General features: G+C 25.6%; 2 protein-coding genes across 7 annotated transcripts; one reads left to right on the top strand and one right to left on the bottom strand.

Annotated features, from left to right (window-relative positions):
• Positions 1-2,000: 2,000 nt before the first annotated feature.
• Positions 2,001-13,310, top strand: LOC117162187 (peptidyl-prolyl cis-trans isomerase NIMA-interacting 4). Of its 6 annotated transcripts, none has more exons than XM_076618557.1 (5): positions 2,001-2,237; positions 2,644-2,729; positions 2,843-2,962; positions 5,600-5,747; positions 5,938-6,239. In XM_076618557.1, the coding sequence occupies exons 1-5, from the start codon at positions 2,204-2,206 to the stop codon at positions 5,976-5,978; spliced, it is 429 nt and encodes a 142-aa protein (XP_076474672.1). In that variant the 5' UTR covers positions 2,001-2,203; the 3' UTR covers positions 5,979-6,239. The 6 variants fall into 6 exon arrangements, with proteins under 6 accessions (XP_076474672.1, XP_076474676.1, XP_076474674.1 ...); XM_076618561.1 differs by lacking the exon at positions 5,938-6,239 and adding an exon at positions 13,282-13,310 and having other exon boundaries at positions 2,002-2,237; XM_076618559.1 differs by having other exon boundaries at positions 2,003-2,237; positions 2,584-2,729.
• On the bottom strand, positions 5,851-13,470 carry LOC117162186 (L-selectin). Its single transcript, XM_033344062.2, has 6 exons — positions 13,314-13,470; positions 11,920-12,033; positions 8,885-9,064; positions 8,642-8,807; positions 7,178-7,392; positions 5,851-6,154 (listed from the first exon to the last, which is right to left on the bottom strand). The coding sequence occupies exons 1-5, from the start codon at positions 13,456-13,458 to the stop codon at positions 7,188-7,190; spliced, it is 810 nt and encodes a 269-aa protein (XP_033199953.2). The 5' UTR covers positions 13,459-13,470; the 3' UTR covers positions 5,851-6,154; positions 7,178-7,187.

Genomic DNA, 13,470 nt, shown 5'->3' with positions numbered 1-13,470 from the left:
GAGTGTCGAAATCTGTTTATATAAACATATCCATATCACGCCATAGCAGAGAGGAAATGAAAATATTCACGCCGGTAGTTCTAATTATTTCACAGTACAAGCGCTGCACCATGCAACCAAATGAGGGAATGAACGTTAACATATATAAGAACTTATAAAATTGTTCGGTTACAATTTAGAACATAGAAGCTATGTATTTAAGCTTAAAGTTAGGTATCTGCCCTGTTTGGTTGCTCAGTAGCTTAAGCAAGAACCTATTGAGTTCTACAAGAATCTATTTAATTGTACGGTTCTATAGATAAATTAATATTTACTTTTGTAGATATTAATTTATAATTAATTAATATCTATTTATAATTAATTAATTAATTTTCCGAGATAGACAAGTGTGAGAATGACAAAATCGTGCAATTATGAAACTAATTGTAAGTTGATTAAGAAAAAAATTAATTTTTTACTATATTTTTTGTAGGGAAGGAAAGATCAAATGTTATTCGCCATCTATGAACTGTTGCTAGAAGCAGAAAAGAAATGAGAGTGTCACGTTCGCAGTTTTAGTTGTTTCACATTACAAGTGCTGCACCATACACCCTAGAGGTAAAAGGAATACATGTTAGCATGTACAACAACCTATAAAATTAGGGATCTGTTTTATTGATTACACGTTAGCATATACAAAAACCTACGCATTTAAATTCGAAGTTAGAGATCTGCCATGTTTGGTTGCACACTAGCATAGACAAGAACCTAGAGTTCCATACTACAAGAATTTATTTAATTGTACGGTTCTGCAGAAAAATTCATATTTACTTCTCTATCAGAGATAGACGAGTATGAGAATAACAAAATCACACAATAATGAAACTAGTTATATGTTGTCTAAAAAAGCGAAATTAATTGTTTACTATACTTTTTTTACACATAAAAGAGAATATTACCTCTCAAACGATAATGGGTCAATGAAATGATGCCATAATTTCAATATATTTTTTATACACGATAATATTTTAGATTTAACATTACACTTACTTTCGTCACGTTAATGTTTTCGTGTAGTAAAATCTAAATATCAATTGTTAAATAGTAAATCGGTGATCAATGAATAATATTTCTGACGAAATGTATGGATCTCTGGTATCTGATTTACATGTTCATTTACAAAAACCATAAAAATAGAAAAACTAACTATAGGTAAGGTGTAAGAACATGAAGATGTAACGACTAATTTGTATAACCACGTAACGAGCCACGTTTTTTATCCATCGTACTTTCATTAATGATACAAATTTGTTAATTCTATGAATTTTGATCTTGTTAAAATTGGAAGAATTATATTAAGATGAACATTTCACATTGTATTGCAAAAAGTGACATTCCTCATTTCGTATCCAGCGAAAGAATGAAAAAAAACCAAGAGAAAAATTGTGAAAGATGAAACAAAAATACGAAATCTCTTAACGAAAATTTGAAAAGTAGTCAATTAGAACTCCCTACCAAAAAGTTATTTTTAAAAATATAGAAAATTATGCCAATATTTGGAAAATTTCATTTCAGAAGCAAATTGAAAACTTTTACGAGAATTTAATATATATATATGTTTTACACAAAGATGTACATATGTAAGTTTGCTCTACCAGTGCTGCGTGCCATGTGCATATTTCTCCTGCACTATTCACCAGTATGAACTAGAATCGCGAGACTGCACATTTCTCCTTTCGTTGTATAGTTGTTTCTCTCATTAAGAGTACCGGAGACGAAATTAGCGAACAATGCAGACATTGATCACCAGAGGCCCTTATTCGCAATGTCTATCTTTCAGCATTTTTAACACTGATCTGAAAATATTCCCATACATCTCTGCTAAAAACACAATCATATAAACAGGTCTTAACGCCCATACAGCGAAAGCATAGAAAATATGAAAAATTGACATAGAAAATGAGAAGGTTCACAATCTGTGTATATGTGATATGCCCTAAATGTCTCAGACAGAGACAGAAACATTCTCCTCATTTCTGTCTGTTCCGCGAGAGCGAGAACCTTGTTGTCTTCCATGTTGATTTCTTGTGACCAAATTTTTAGACGATTTTTCCTAGCGACCCTCGAGTTGAGACCTGTTCATATCTGAGTTTATGTTATTATAGGATTATATACTGGTGATCGTAGCTACAACCACTCTCTACAGGCACTCTAAATATAAGCAATGATAATAACGAAGCTAAACTTCAACCACGTATGTAAGTATACATGTACGTCACGATACTTGCATTAAGTTCGGTTAATAATAACAATTCATTAGATGTATGTGCTTAATAATATAATATATGTTTTATGAATGATTTTTATAAATTAAAATAACTTGCCAAATATAATGTAAAAATTTATTACTTCCTATGGAATACTTTTTGTAAAAAACAGAATAACGGTATTATAAAACATATTTCAGATTTAATGAAAAAAGCGCAAATTAGTTTTATAATTACATTTATGAATTTATTTTTTTTCATTTACATTTGATTTTCATTATACAAACTACATAATTAGATACTACAGTTTAACTAATGTTTAATAGTGTGTGATTAGGTTAAATTATATTTCATACCTTGACCCGAATAAGAAATTTAACTATGCCTCCAAAAAAAGGTGGAAATACTACAAAAACAAATAAAATTAAAGCTGTAGATGGTAATAGCGGCAAAGAAGAAAAGAAAGGAGGAAATGCTGTGAAGGTATGCGTTTTATATTCGTGTCAAATTATAAAACCATTTTTGAATATACATATTAAAGATATATAAAATGCATTGTTTAATTTTACTTCTTTTTTAATTATTTGATTTTACAGGTTAGACACATACTCTGTGAAAAACAATCAAAAATTCTGGAAGTATTGGAAAAGTTGAAAGCAGGGGGAAAATTTAATGAAATTGCTGCTACATATAGTGAAGATAAAGCAAGATCTGGGGTAATGTAATTTGCTACCTTTATTGTATTAAATGATAAACTTTAATTCATTATATGTTCATATAATGTATAATTATAATGTATTGCATCTTACATATAGGATACTTCATTTGTAGCTATTTTTGAGTAGTTGCAATTTTAGAGGCAAGAAATTCCTTACTTTCTTACTTTTTCTTGCATTTATTATGTTACTAGAATAAACAGGATGTCATAAAATATGTTTGATATACACTCAATTCTAGATATTAAAATATTGGAAAATGTTCATGTGCAAGGTGTTTGAAAATGATTTGTTATGAGTATCATCTGTATCTGAATCTGTAAAAATTAGCGAAAGAAGTAGCTGTAAAATTAACTTTGACCTTAAATCCCAAAATTAACATTTTTTTTATTGCATTGTATTAAAAAAACAAAATTGGCCATTATATATTCTATTATAATAATTATATATAGGGTTTGTTATAATATTATACAATTTTATTGTATATTATAATATTATATAATATACTCTATCTACAAAAAAACTTGGTTAAATGACTTATTTCTGAAAACACTTAATTTTTTATTCAAATCTTTTTAATATGAATGTCAATTTCATGGGTATATGAGGGAATTTATTTCACTTTCATACTTTGATATTTGACTATCAAATGCTGATGAATTTGTCGAATTATATACATGTGACAATAAATGCTATTTTTCCTGCATTTGATTGCAAAATGTAAACATACCAAAAATGTCAGTTTAAAAACTGAGAGCATCTATAACATTTTTTTCCATGGAAATGATTGAATTACGAATCATATTTTCTTTGAGACTTTTGATCCTTGCAATAAATATAATGCATTCTAGTCATTTGCTGGAAGATTATTTGTTGAGGTTGACTGATAGAGGAACGAGTGGATGAATTTGTAATAGAAAAATATATTGAGATAAGTATAGGTATAGTGTATGCTGATCCAGATCCTCACTCTTATAGTGTTGCAATACAATAGGAAGTATGATAGGGAGCACGTTCACATATTTATAGCAAAGGATATTATCAAAAAGTTAACCTTACTGTGTAGCTCTAGCTGTAAGCTACAAGAAACAGCAATAGAAATCTATTTATAGCTCGTTTGTTTCTAGACCTTGTAACCCAAAACAAAATTTATATTCAAGGGCACAATAATATGGACCTCTACTTATTTTGAATTTTTTCACTAAACTCTATTCTCTTCGTACAGCAGTCTCCAGATCACAGATGTACAAAAGGAAAAGTGTACAGTTTTTCTTGAAGTAATTACTTTAACATTATTAAACATTATTTATGACAAAAATTATAAACTTTAGAGGTATTATAGTAATGTACTTGTGGAAAAGAGACCTCCGATTTTGATGGGATTCATTTTAATCACTTCACTTATATGTAGTAACAATGGGAAAAATAAAAAAAAAATCAGTGATAAAATAAAAAGATGCTTAAAAAAGAGAAGAAATGAAAGACAGCCTTGATATGAAGTGAAAACCACTCATATTATTACTTTTACCATGCATTGCTACTAGAAGAGAAGACTATATAAATCACATTGGAAATCCAAATAAAATAGAAGATTCTTTTATTGATTTCTTAGTACTAATGGTTGCTCTATACCATTACACATATTGCCCTTTAATACAAGCCTTAAGTACAATGTGTTTTTAAAAACATTATTAAATTCTTAAGCTTTCTCTCCATTTTCCTCCTTTTGAATTTTTTTATTTTTTGTGTGATCATCCAGGTTGGATCACTCATTCTTTTATTTTTCCCATAACATGTATATATGTAAATAAAATAATTAAAATAAATCTCATCAATGATAAAGCCCCTGCTCTGCAAATTATCCATTATATTAATATTATGAGTATTATACTCGTACTTCTATCATTACCTATACTTTTCGATATACATCACAAACAAAAAAGTAGATTTAAAAAAAAAATTTGTCTGACCCAGAGATATAGAATCACGCTGTGGTGGAACTATATTTAGGGACTGTTAGCAGTGTTGTTCAAAATATCGATGCATACATTACCACAAATTTTCTGTATAAATTGTTCTATCCTTGGCATTATACATTTTTTTTTAGAATTTTCTTCAAAATGAAATCCAGAAATAATGAATTTGGGAAAATCACTTCACAAGTCCACACATTCCAATTTATTTGTCTTTAAGCATACTGTTCACAAAATTTCTTTAAAGAACTATTCTGTAATTATGTGCTTTTTCTGCTAAAAATATATATTTTAGACAATACACAATAGCAGCACATTCAATGTACTATATATTATCAATAAAAAACATTAGCAAATACAAACAATACAAAATGTAGTTTTCTGATTTCTAATCTTGTGTAAACTAGAAAATCATTTTATCATATGTGTGGATTTGTCTTGATATGTGCTTTTAAATTGTATAAAAATATGTGTACCTAAAATTTATATGCATGTAAAAAATTTGTGTTCTTTCAATGAAAGAAATGTTTTTCATATACTTAGCATTTATGAGAAAAATTCTACTAACAATTGTGTGAACATTCTTTATATATATTTATATTATTTCTGAAAATAAAAAAAGGCATTTTCAATTTATAATTTTGAAAATAAATTTTTAAAAAAGGGTGACCTTGGGTGGATGCCTAGAGGATCAATGGTTGGGCCCTTTCAAGAAGCTGCATTTGCATTACCAATCTCTTCTATTAGTTCTCCAATCTACACAGATCCACCAGTCAAATCAAAATTTGGTTATCATATTATAATGGTAGAAGGTAAAAAATGAATAATTTATTAATATGCATAATACTATATATTTAATGTATAAATATACATTCAACTTAAGCAATTACAAATAATTTGTATTTTCATAAAAAAGTTCATGAGTGCGTGTTTGTGAAATAAATGTTTAATGTTTGTGCAATATACTATATATTATTCTTTCTAACTTATAATAATATATAGGCTACAGATTTTTATGCAAATTACCTGGAAATAATTTTTGAGAATATTATGAAGAAAATAAAACCGTGGTTGACAATTCTTTTATGTACCAAATAATATGAAAAGCACTGTGCTTTGAATATTTTATATATTCTGTCATATTGTGTGCATTCTGTACAAATTTGGAGTTTCAAATTTCCCGTCAATACATAAAAATCCGCAGTTTAGTAGTGTCATACTACAACAATAAAATACATAACACTTTATATATGGAACAAAAAAGGCAACTGTATTTCTTTATTTTAATAAATAGGTAATATGTATATGTATATAAATTTTATATTTATAAATATATTTAATAGTTTTAAAAAATAGTGCAACAAACAAGATTGAAATGCCATACATTTTTTACATTATTCTGTATATTAAGCAAAATGTTATTCATATAGGATATTAATTTTAAATTGAACATCTAATTATTTCCATTATTAATAAAAATGAGAAAAAATAACTAATTGTAGGGATTTAAATGGTTTCAAGGTATGCATCCAGTGCTGCTAGAAAAACGACTTGTAGAAATCATCTTGATAGCTTTTTCCAGATAGATACTTTCTAAAGTAGATCTACATATTTTTTTATACACCAATGCTTTGTCAATGTGCTTTTTTATTTTTTACAAAAAAGTATTAAGATAATTATGTCTGAAACTGATTAATTTCGAAGATATTTTAACTTCAATTTTGTTGAGTTTACATATAATAGATAAGGAAGATATGAACACAGGAATAATGTTTTGCATCTTCCTTTATCTTCCATATTATAAGCTTAACAGAATTAAAGTTAAAATATCCTTTAAACTAATAACTTTTAGATACAATTATCTCAGTATTTTTTTGTACAGAATAAAAAAGCACATGGATCAATGCACAACAAAACATGTTGTCTTACTTAAAAAAATGTCAATGACTTTAGAAAAACTGCCAAGATGATTTCATAAGACTTTTTTATCACCACTAAATGTGTGCCTTGAAACCATTTAAATTCTGTTTAGTTATTTTTTTTTATCATTATTAATAACAGAAATAGTTTAAATAATTAATTTAAAATTAACATCCTGTATATTGTACTTCTTATTTTAAATTATATTATAATATATACTTTCCTTGAGATATATGAGAAACAGATATAAAAGGTAGAAATTCATATAAAAAGTATTGAATAATTATAATTATATAATTTATTATAAAACTATAAATTATACCTTACATATTTTAAGTACGAATATTAGGATTGGTGAAGTGAACATATCTCAGTAAAGAATCATTATCTTCACACACCCATGGTTTCTTATGATGACAAGCAACATCGTGCCAATTTACTCCATCATTATAAAACTGATTTAATACTGCTAAACAATTTTCTGGTGCACCTCCTTGTTGTATAGCTTCACGATTATCAGGTTGTGGTTTTCCAATACTAAAATAAATCATACTATTTATTAATTACTAATTTGATATATTATGATAATTTATTTAAATTGTTCTTTTACAAGACCAATAAATTTATTTTTCACTATATTCAATATAGAAAATACAAAATAATTCGTAATATGGTTCAAAGCAAGTGTATTTCTCTAAGAAAAATGAATTAAAATAAAATGCATTAAAGGTTTTCTATATAAAATTTCCTTGGAGAAGACCACATTATAAATTCCAGCTTTTCTTTCAAAATCCATCTTGCTTTTACATCAATGAGACAAGAGTGATGCAGTGATGAAATTTTTCTGATTAGAATAAAACACGATATTATTATAAAACTATTCTATTTATTTTGCTTAAATATTTTAAAGTTCTATTTTGCTTTCTTTTTTGCTGTCTCCCTTTATATTAGTCACTGTCGTACCGGTAAGATATAAAACGGGTTCAACTTTGGTTTAAGGGGCATGGAAATTATTGATTTTTTCTTATCATTTAATAGCTTTCGACGCATAGAATCAAAAAATGCAAGCCTTAACTTTTGAAATTTATCGGTTCAAGAATTATGCATATGTAAAACATTTTTTGCTTTCATATGTAGTATAACACCATATTGCTTCTACCTATCATCTGATTGGTTTTCTGTACTCCATGGTTGATCATACTCCGCACTCCGCACAGATGAGTATTAAACTGAACTTTGTTAAATTTAGTTATATTAGCTTAACCTAGCCTCACGTCGGTCGAATAACCTAAAGAATATCCTAAAAATAATGGTAACGTAAGGGTAACCAATACTCACGATTTAAAATCCCTTCGCAAAATGGTCGCCATTTATGTGCATTTGCGTACAGCTATTGATTCTATTGGACGAATCATGGATAGAAATCAACGCGGCGTCAAAGTAACGTGTAAAATACGTCAAAAACATTCAACTTTACCTACCTTTTGAACTACTAGATTCCTAAAGTTAAGACTTACATTTATGGATTCTACGCGTCAAAAACTATTAAATGGCAGAGAAAAATCAATAATTTTCATATCCCTTAAACCGAAGCATAAATAATGCATATCTTAAATAATACATACATATGAAGATTACGTATTTTTATTTTTAATATCTTTTGAAGTGAATATCCTTAATCTTTTGATGTTCCTGATTTTTACCTATTACTAACCACTAAGCGGTATTATTAATATAACCATTAATATTTGATGAACTTTTAAAGAAAATAAATAATTATATTTACCCTCCACTTTCGGACCAATCATTATTAGCGCGATCATTAGCAGGCGCAAGCTTTTGTAATTCTGCAGTCCAGAACCAACCATTAATATGAAGAGGTTGAAGATCAGGTCTATCGCATCCTTTGAAATCACAAAGCCGACCAGATGTCCAAATATATTTCACATTGTCTAGAAATCATATTTTTTTTTACTCATACTTTATTGCTTTTACCGAAAAATATATTAAATATTAAGTATTTCAGTACTTTGCACAATGCGACTTTTAATAAACTCATTTTCGGCAGAAGTCTCCAGGGAAACAAGGTCCATACATCGTTGCCTACAGAAATTTCTACCTGCTAACCAATCAAGTTCTTGTCCATTTGTTCTTGGATCAGCCCATGAATAGTAATAACCTTTGCCATTGAAACGTTCATGAATAACCCCTAAAACATATAATGTAATGGATTTCTTATATGCATTGATGTAAAATTACTAATATTACATTTTTGTGATCAAAATATTACAATCTAATTTAGAATATTACACGTCAGCTTTTATACAGTCAAAACAATTTGCAGTTTTTGGAAAATTCACGTAAATACATTTACTATTAAATATTTACTTTATAATATTTTATATTTTTTAAAATAATTATCATTTTAAGAAAAATGATTTTTGAATTCAGTTGATTGAAATATCGAATAGGTATCTAAAATCAATTGTTAATTGGTATTTTACTTTAAAACTTGTACACATGCTTATATACCATAAGTATAAAATAGTAATTAAACTACTTTCATACAAATTTTGTACATTGCTAAATACTTGTTGAAATACGTAAAAATCTAAGTATAGTAAGAATATATAGTTTTATTTCAAAAGAATAACATTAATATTGCAATTTTTGCAAATAAAAATTTGATAATTGTTTCTTGGTTATATTATATAGTTTTCGTAATAAATATCGAAAATATTTTTGATTTTCAAGAAAGTAAAAAGATAATTGTGTTTGTACATACATCTAAATTAACATATCTACTGTACATACATATATGATTATCCCACGTAACTGGGACAGGCTATACCTACTTCAGTGACAGTAGAAGATATAAAACATTATTGAGTAAAATTAAATAAATCCAAATAATACATTATCTACTGGTGTGTATATTCATTCTGGAAGTGATGACATTTCAAAAATTTTTACACCACCCGTATTTTTGTAGATTTATTTATAAATTTCATATATTAATTAATGTGTTTTTAACTCTTTGCACAAATGTATTAAAATAGTTCTATAATATAATAATCTGAAAATGCTTAACTTTAAAAGATATTTGTAAATATTTTAACTTTATCAAATTGAACGAATGAAGGACAAGGAAAACATAAACATAAATATATCCATTGCATTGCAATCAAAGTTAACATATTTTTAAACTAATTAATTAGAAGTAAAGGTGATTTTTTTAACTAATTAATTAAAAATGAAGGTGATTTTTTAAATTAAATAATTAAAAATGAAGGTGATATTATTAAATAGTTAATTATTTAACTAATTTTAATAATTAATTAAAAATAGAGGCCACTTTCAAAGTGGGCACCTATTTCAGATCATACATCATCCGAAACCGCTTAATTTCCCTTAATGAAATTCTTTTCTATCTTTTACCGTTTCCAGGATATAGTTTGTCCCAGTTATGTGAGACACTTCGCGTACCTTTTATAATTGAAATAAAATGTATAATACCAAATGATTGACTTTTAATAATGTATGAAATATGTTTACCAAGCTAATCAAATACTTTGAAATTCATAAGTTCCATTCTTGTTCATTGTTTCCTTTGAAGAGAAAGTTACACCAGTGACACTCACGATTTTAAATATGTATTTCAGTCACGACTTAAATGTTGGATTGGTATGTTAATTATACAAGCTACTTTCTCAAATGACAGAAAGAAAGTTCGGTTGTACGTAGTATAATGAGAATGCATTCCAGAGACAATACAATAGACAGAAAAGTCTAAGACAATAAAAAATAAAATTAATTAGATAACATTCAATAGGAAATAAAGATATACAAATCATATGTATAATTCTGCAAGTAAAAATTTATAATGCTATTAGAATTTCTTCTATGCGCATGGAAAAGTCATCTTAGTTTTTATATTTAAAAGATTTAAAAATACATGTATATTTTGTAGATAAGCAATTTTTATGAACAAATTCTTATATTGCAAGACATGTTTTTATTTAGTATTAATTGGTATAATTTGTTTCTTAATATATATTTTCCAAATATATCGTAAAATGATATTTTGTATTTACAAATAAATAAATACGAATGTCTATATTGAAAAGTGTAAATTATAGTACTGGTTGATAAAGTCTTTGTAATTTGTGTAATTTCATTCTTCTTTTACTAAAAATCTTAAAGAATATATATAATATATATCTATATAAATATTTAGTGTTTTTAATTCGATTAGCACATGATTTGCTGTGTCAATATATTAAACAAAAGATATGATAATATGAAAAGATCAAAAGTGGAAAATGAGAAGTAATAAATTTCTAAAATTGCGTAAATTCGAAATCTTCAAATATGAAAAAATATTTATCAAAAGAATTACATCTATAAAATTATAATTAATTTTATAAAACATAAAAACGAGATAAATAATTACAAATAAACATTCTTTTATTGTTAACTTTAAACATAAATTTTAATCAAAAGTAGACATGTATATATATATATGTATATATACATGTCTACTATATATATATATATGTATATATATATATATATATATATATATATATATATATATATATACATGTCTACTTTTGATTAAAATTTATGTTTAAAGTTAACAATAAAAGAATGTTTATTTGTAATTATTTATCTCGTTTTTATGTTTTATAAAATTAATTATAATTTTATAGATGTAATTCTTTTGATAAATATTTTTTCATATTTGAAGATTTCGAATTTATATATATATATATAAAATATATATATATAAAATATATATATATAAAATATATATATATATAAATATATATATATATATATATACATATATATATTTTGCAATTTAAAAAAGTAATTGCTTCCTGTCATTTTATAGATGTATTAACTATCGAAAATTGGATTTTTATCATTTTATTATTAATACGATATCTATAATAATACGAATTCAGAAAAAACACAAAATGTAAGACTCAGTATTGTTAATATTGACAGGAAAAATAAATATAATAAAAAGCATTTATAAAAAATCAATCTATTACTTACTTTGTGAACAAAGCGCAGCGATTGGTGCTTCTAAAATTCTTCTAGTAGATTGAAACTGAGCCGTAGATAAAACAATCAATGTTCCAAGTATAACAAATCGCATCATTTTTATAGCTGAAATTTTAAGATATAAATATCAGTTTTATAAATGAGAACATAAGTATCAAAATCATATAATTTATTTTAACATCTTACTTAATATATTACATTCATTTGCATTTTTAATAAATTTCGTAAATACTTTTATGCTACGTATACATTATATATACGGTACATTAAATTAATTTGGATATCATATTAAAAGATTAAACTAATTTAAGAATTTTTCCCGATGATACCAAAATTATAAATAGTTTTCAATGATAGTTTTAATATTATAATATAATAATCATAATTTAATTACTATATCATAATTTTGTATCTTCCAATAAATAAATTTATCGACATATGAACATTACAAAAATTTGTTGGAAAGAAAATATATTTTAATTTTTTAATTAACTATGAAAAATTTATAGAATTTTATAATGCATTCATGTTACGTTCATATAATGATATGAGATGCTTAGAACCACTATCATAGTATATATTATTTTAACGTAATTCTATAATTTCCATTATGACAAATTATTTTGATTGATTACTTTAATATAAACCTATGTATATAATTTCCTTTATTTGTTACTAACTATAAAAACATTAATAAAGACACAATCCGCTTTATAAAACATCAGTGATGTTACAAAATATATCCAATCTTTTTCAATAAAAATACTAATGATGTTAGACAAGGGTACAGATGAGGATAATATTGGTCTCTTTAAATCAGTATCATTAGATGCAAAAATATTCTTTAGAAATATTAGTATTAGCAAGAATATTTAATGTTTAGTTAAGTTTGATAAAATAAAATATTATGTTACTTTAAACAGGTCAGTTCTATCTAAATGTTAATTAATGTTAATTAAATAATAATTTAATGATAAATTTGATAAATTAATATTATCACATAATTCATATTCATAAACATTTTTATTTTACAGTATAAAACCAAAAGTATAAAACCAGCACAAATTTAATCAAACTTAATTAATTAATTAATTATTTTTATTATTAATGTGAATTGCTTTGTTAAAATCAGATTATTCTTATAGTCATACATATTTTCTACATATATACCTCGGTATCTCTGAATAAAAATAAAAATATGGAAATCATTATTAATGTACTGAATCATATAATCAAAAACACTGTCAATAATAAAGACTGCAAACTATTTATAAGTAAAAATTTATGTATTTTATGTAAAGTATTTAAATAAAAGTATTTACAATCAGTTAATCAGCTAAATATTTTTTGAAGATTTCTTTCCATGAAAAGTCAACGATGCTTACCTATAGACGTTCTCCGAAGAACTGCGATGCTTTCTTCAGAAGCACCCCTATATATATATATACATATATATAATGGGGACATGGCGTCAATACTTTTGCGATTGCACAAGTATTTTTGGAGAAGTGCTAACACGATTTGGAACATATTATACTTTCT

The sequence above is a fragment of the Bombus vancouverensis genome, chromosome 5, assembly GCF_051014615.1.
Source record: "Bombus vancouverensis nearcticus chromosome 5, iyBomVanc1_principal, whole genome shotgun sequence".
NCBI lineage: Eukaryota > Metazoa > Arthropoda > Insecta > Hymenoptera > Apidae > Bombus > Bombus vancouverensis.
This window is presented reverse-complemented; position numbering and strand designations above follow the sequence as displayed.

What these genes read in the sequence shown, in the direction of transcription:
- LOC117162186 (XM_033344062.2), bottom strand. Translation starts at nt 13,458, where the DNA reads ATGTTCCAAATCGTGTTAGCACTTCTCCAAAAATACTTGTGCAATCGC. An exon ending in TCTTCGGAGAACGTCTATAG is followed by an intron (nt 12,034 to 13,313) that starts GTAAGCATCGTT and finishes TTAAAATTTCAG; the next exon opens with CTATAAAAATGATGCGATTT. An exon ending in TAAAAGTCGCATTGTGCAAA is followed by an intron (nt 8,808 to 8,884) that starts GTACTGAAATAC and finishes TATGATTTCTAG; the next exon opens with ACAATGTGAAATATATTTGG.
- LOC117162187 (XM_076618557.1), top strand. Translation starts at nt 2,204, where the DNA reads ATGATAATAACGAAGCTAAACTTCAACCACGTAT. An exon ending in AAGGAGGAAATGCTGTGAAG is followed by an intron (nt 2,730 to 2,842) that starts GTATGCGTTTTA and finishes TTGATTTTACAG; the next exon opens with GTTAGACACATACTCTGTGA. An exon ending in TCATATTATAATGGTAGAAG is followed by an intron (nt 5,748 to 5,937) that starts GTAAAAAATGAA and finishes AATAATATATAG; the next exon opens with GCTACAGATTTTTATGCAAA.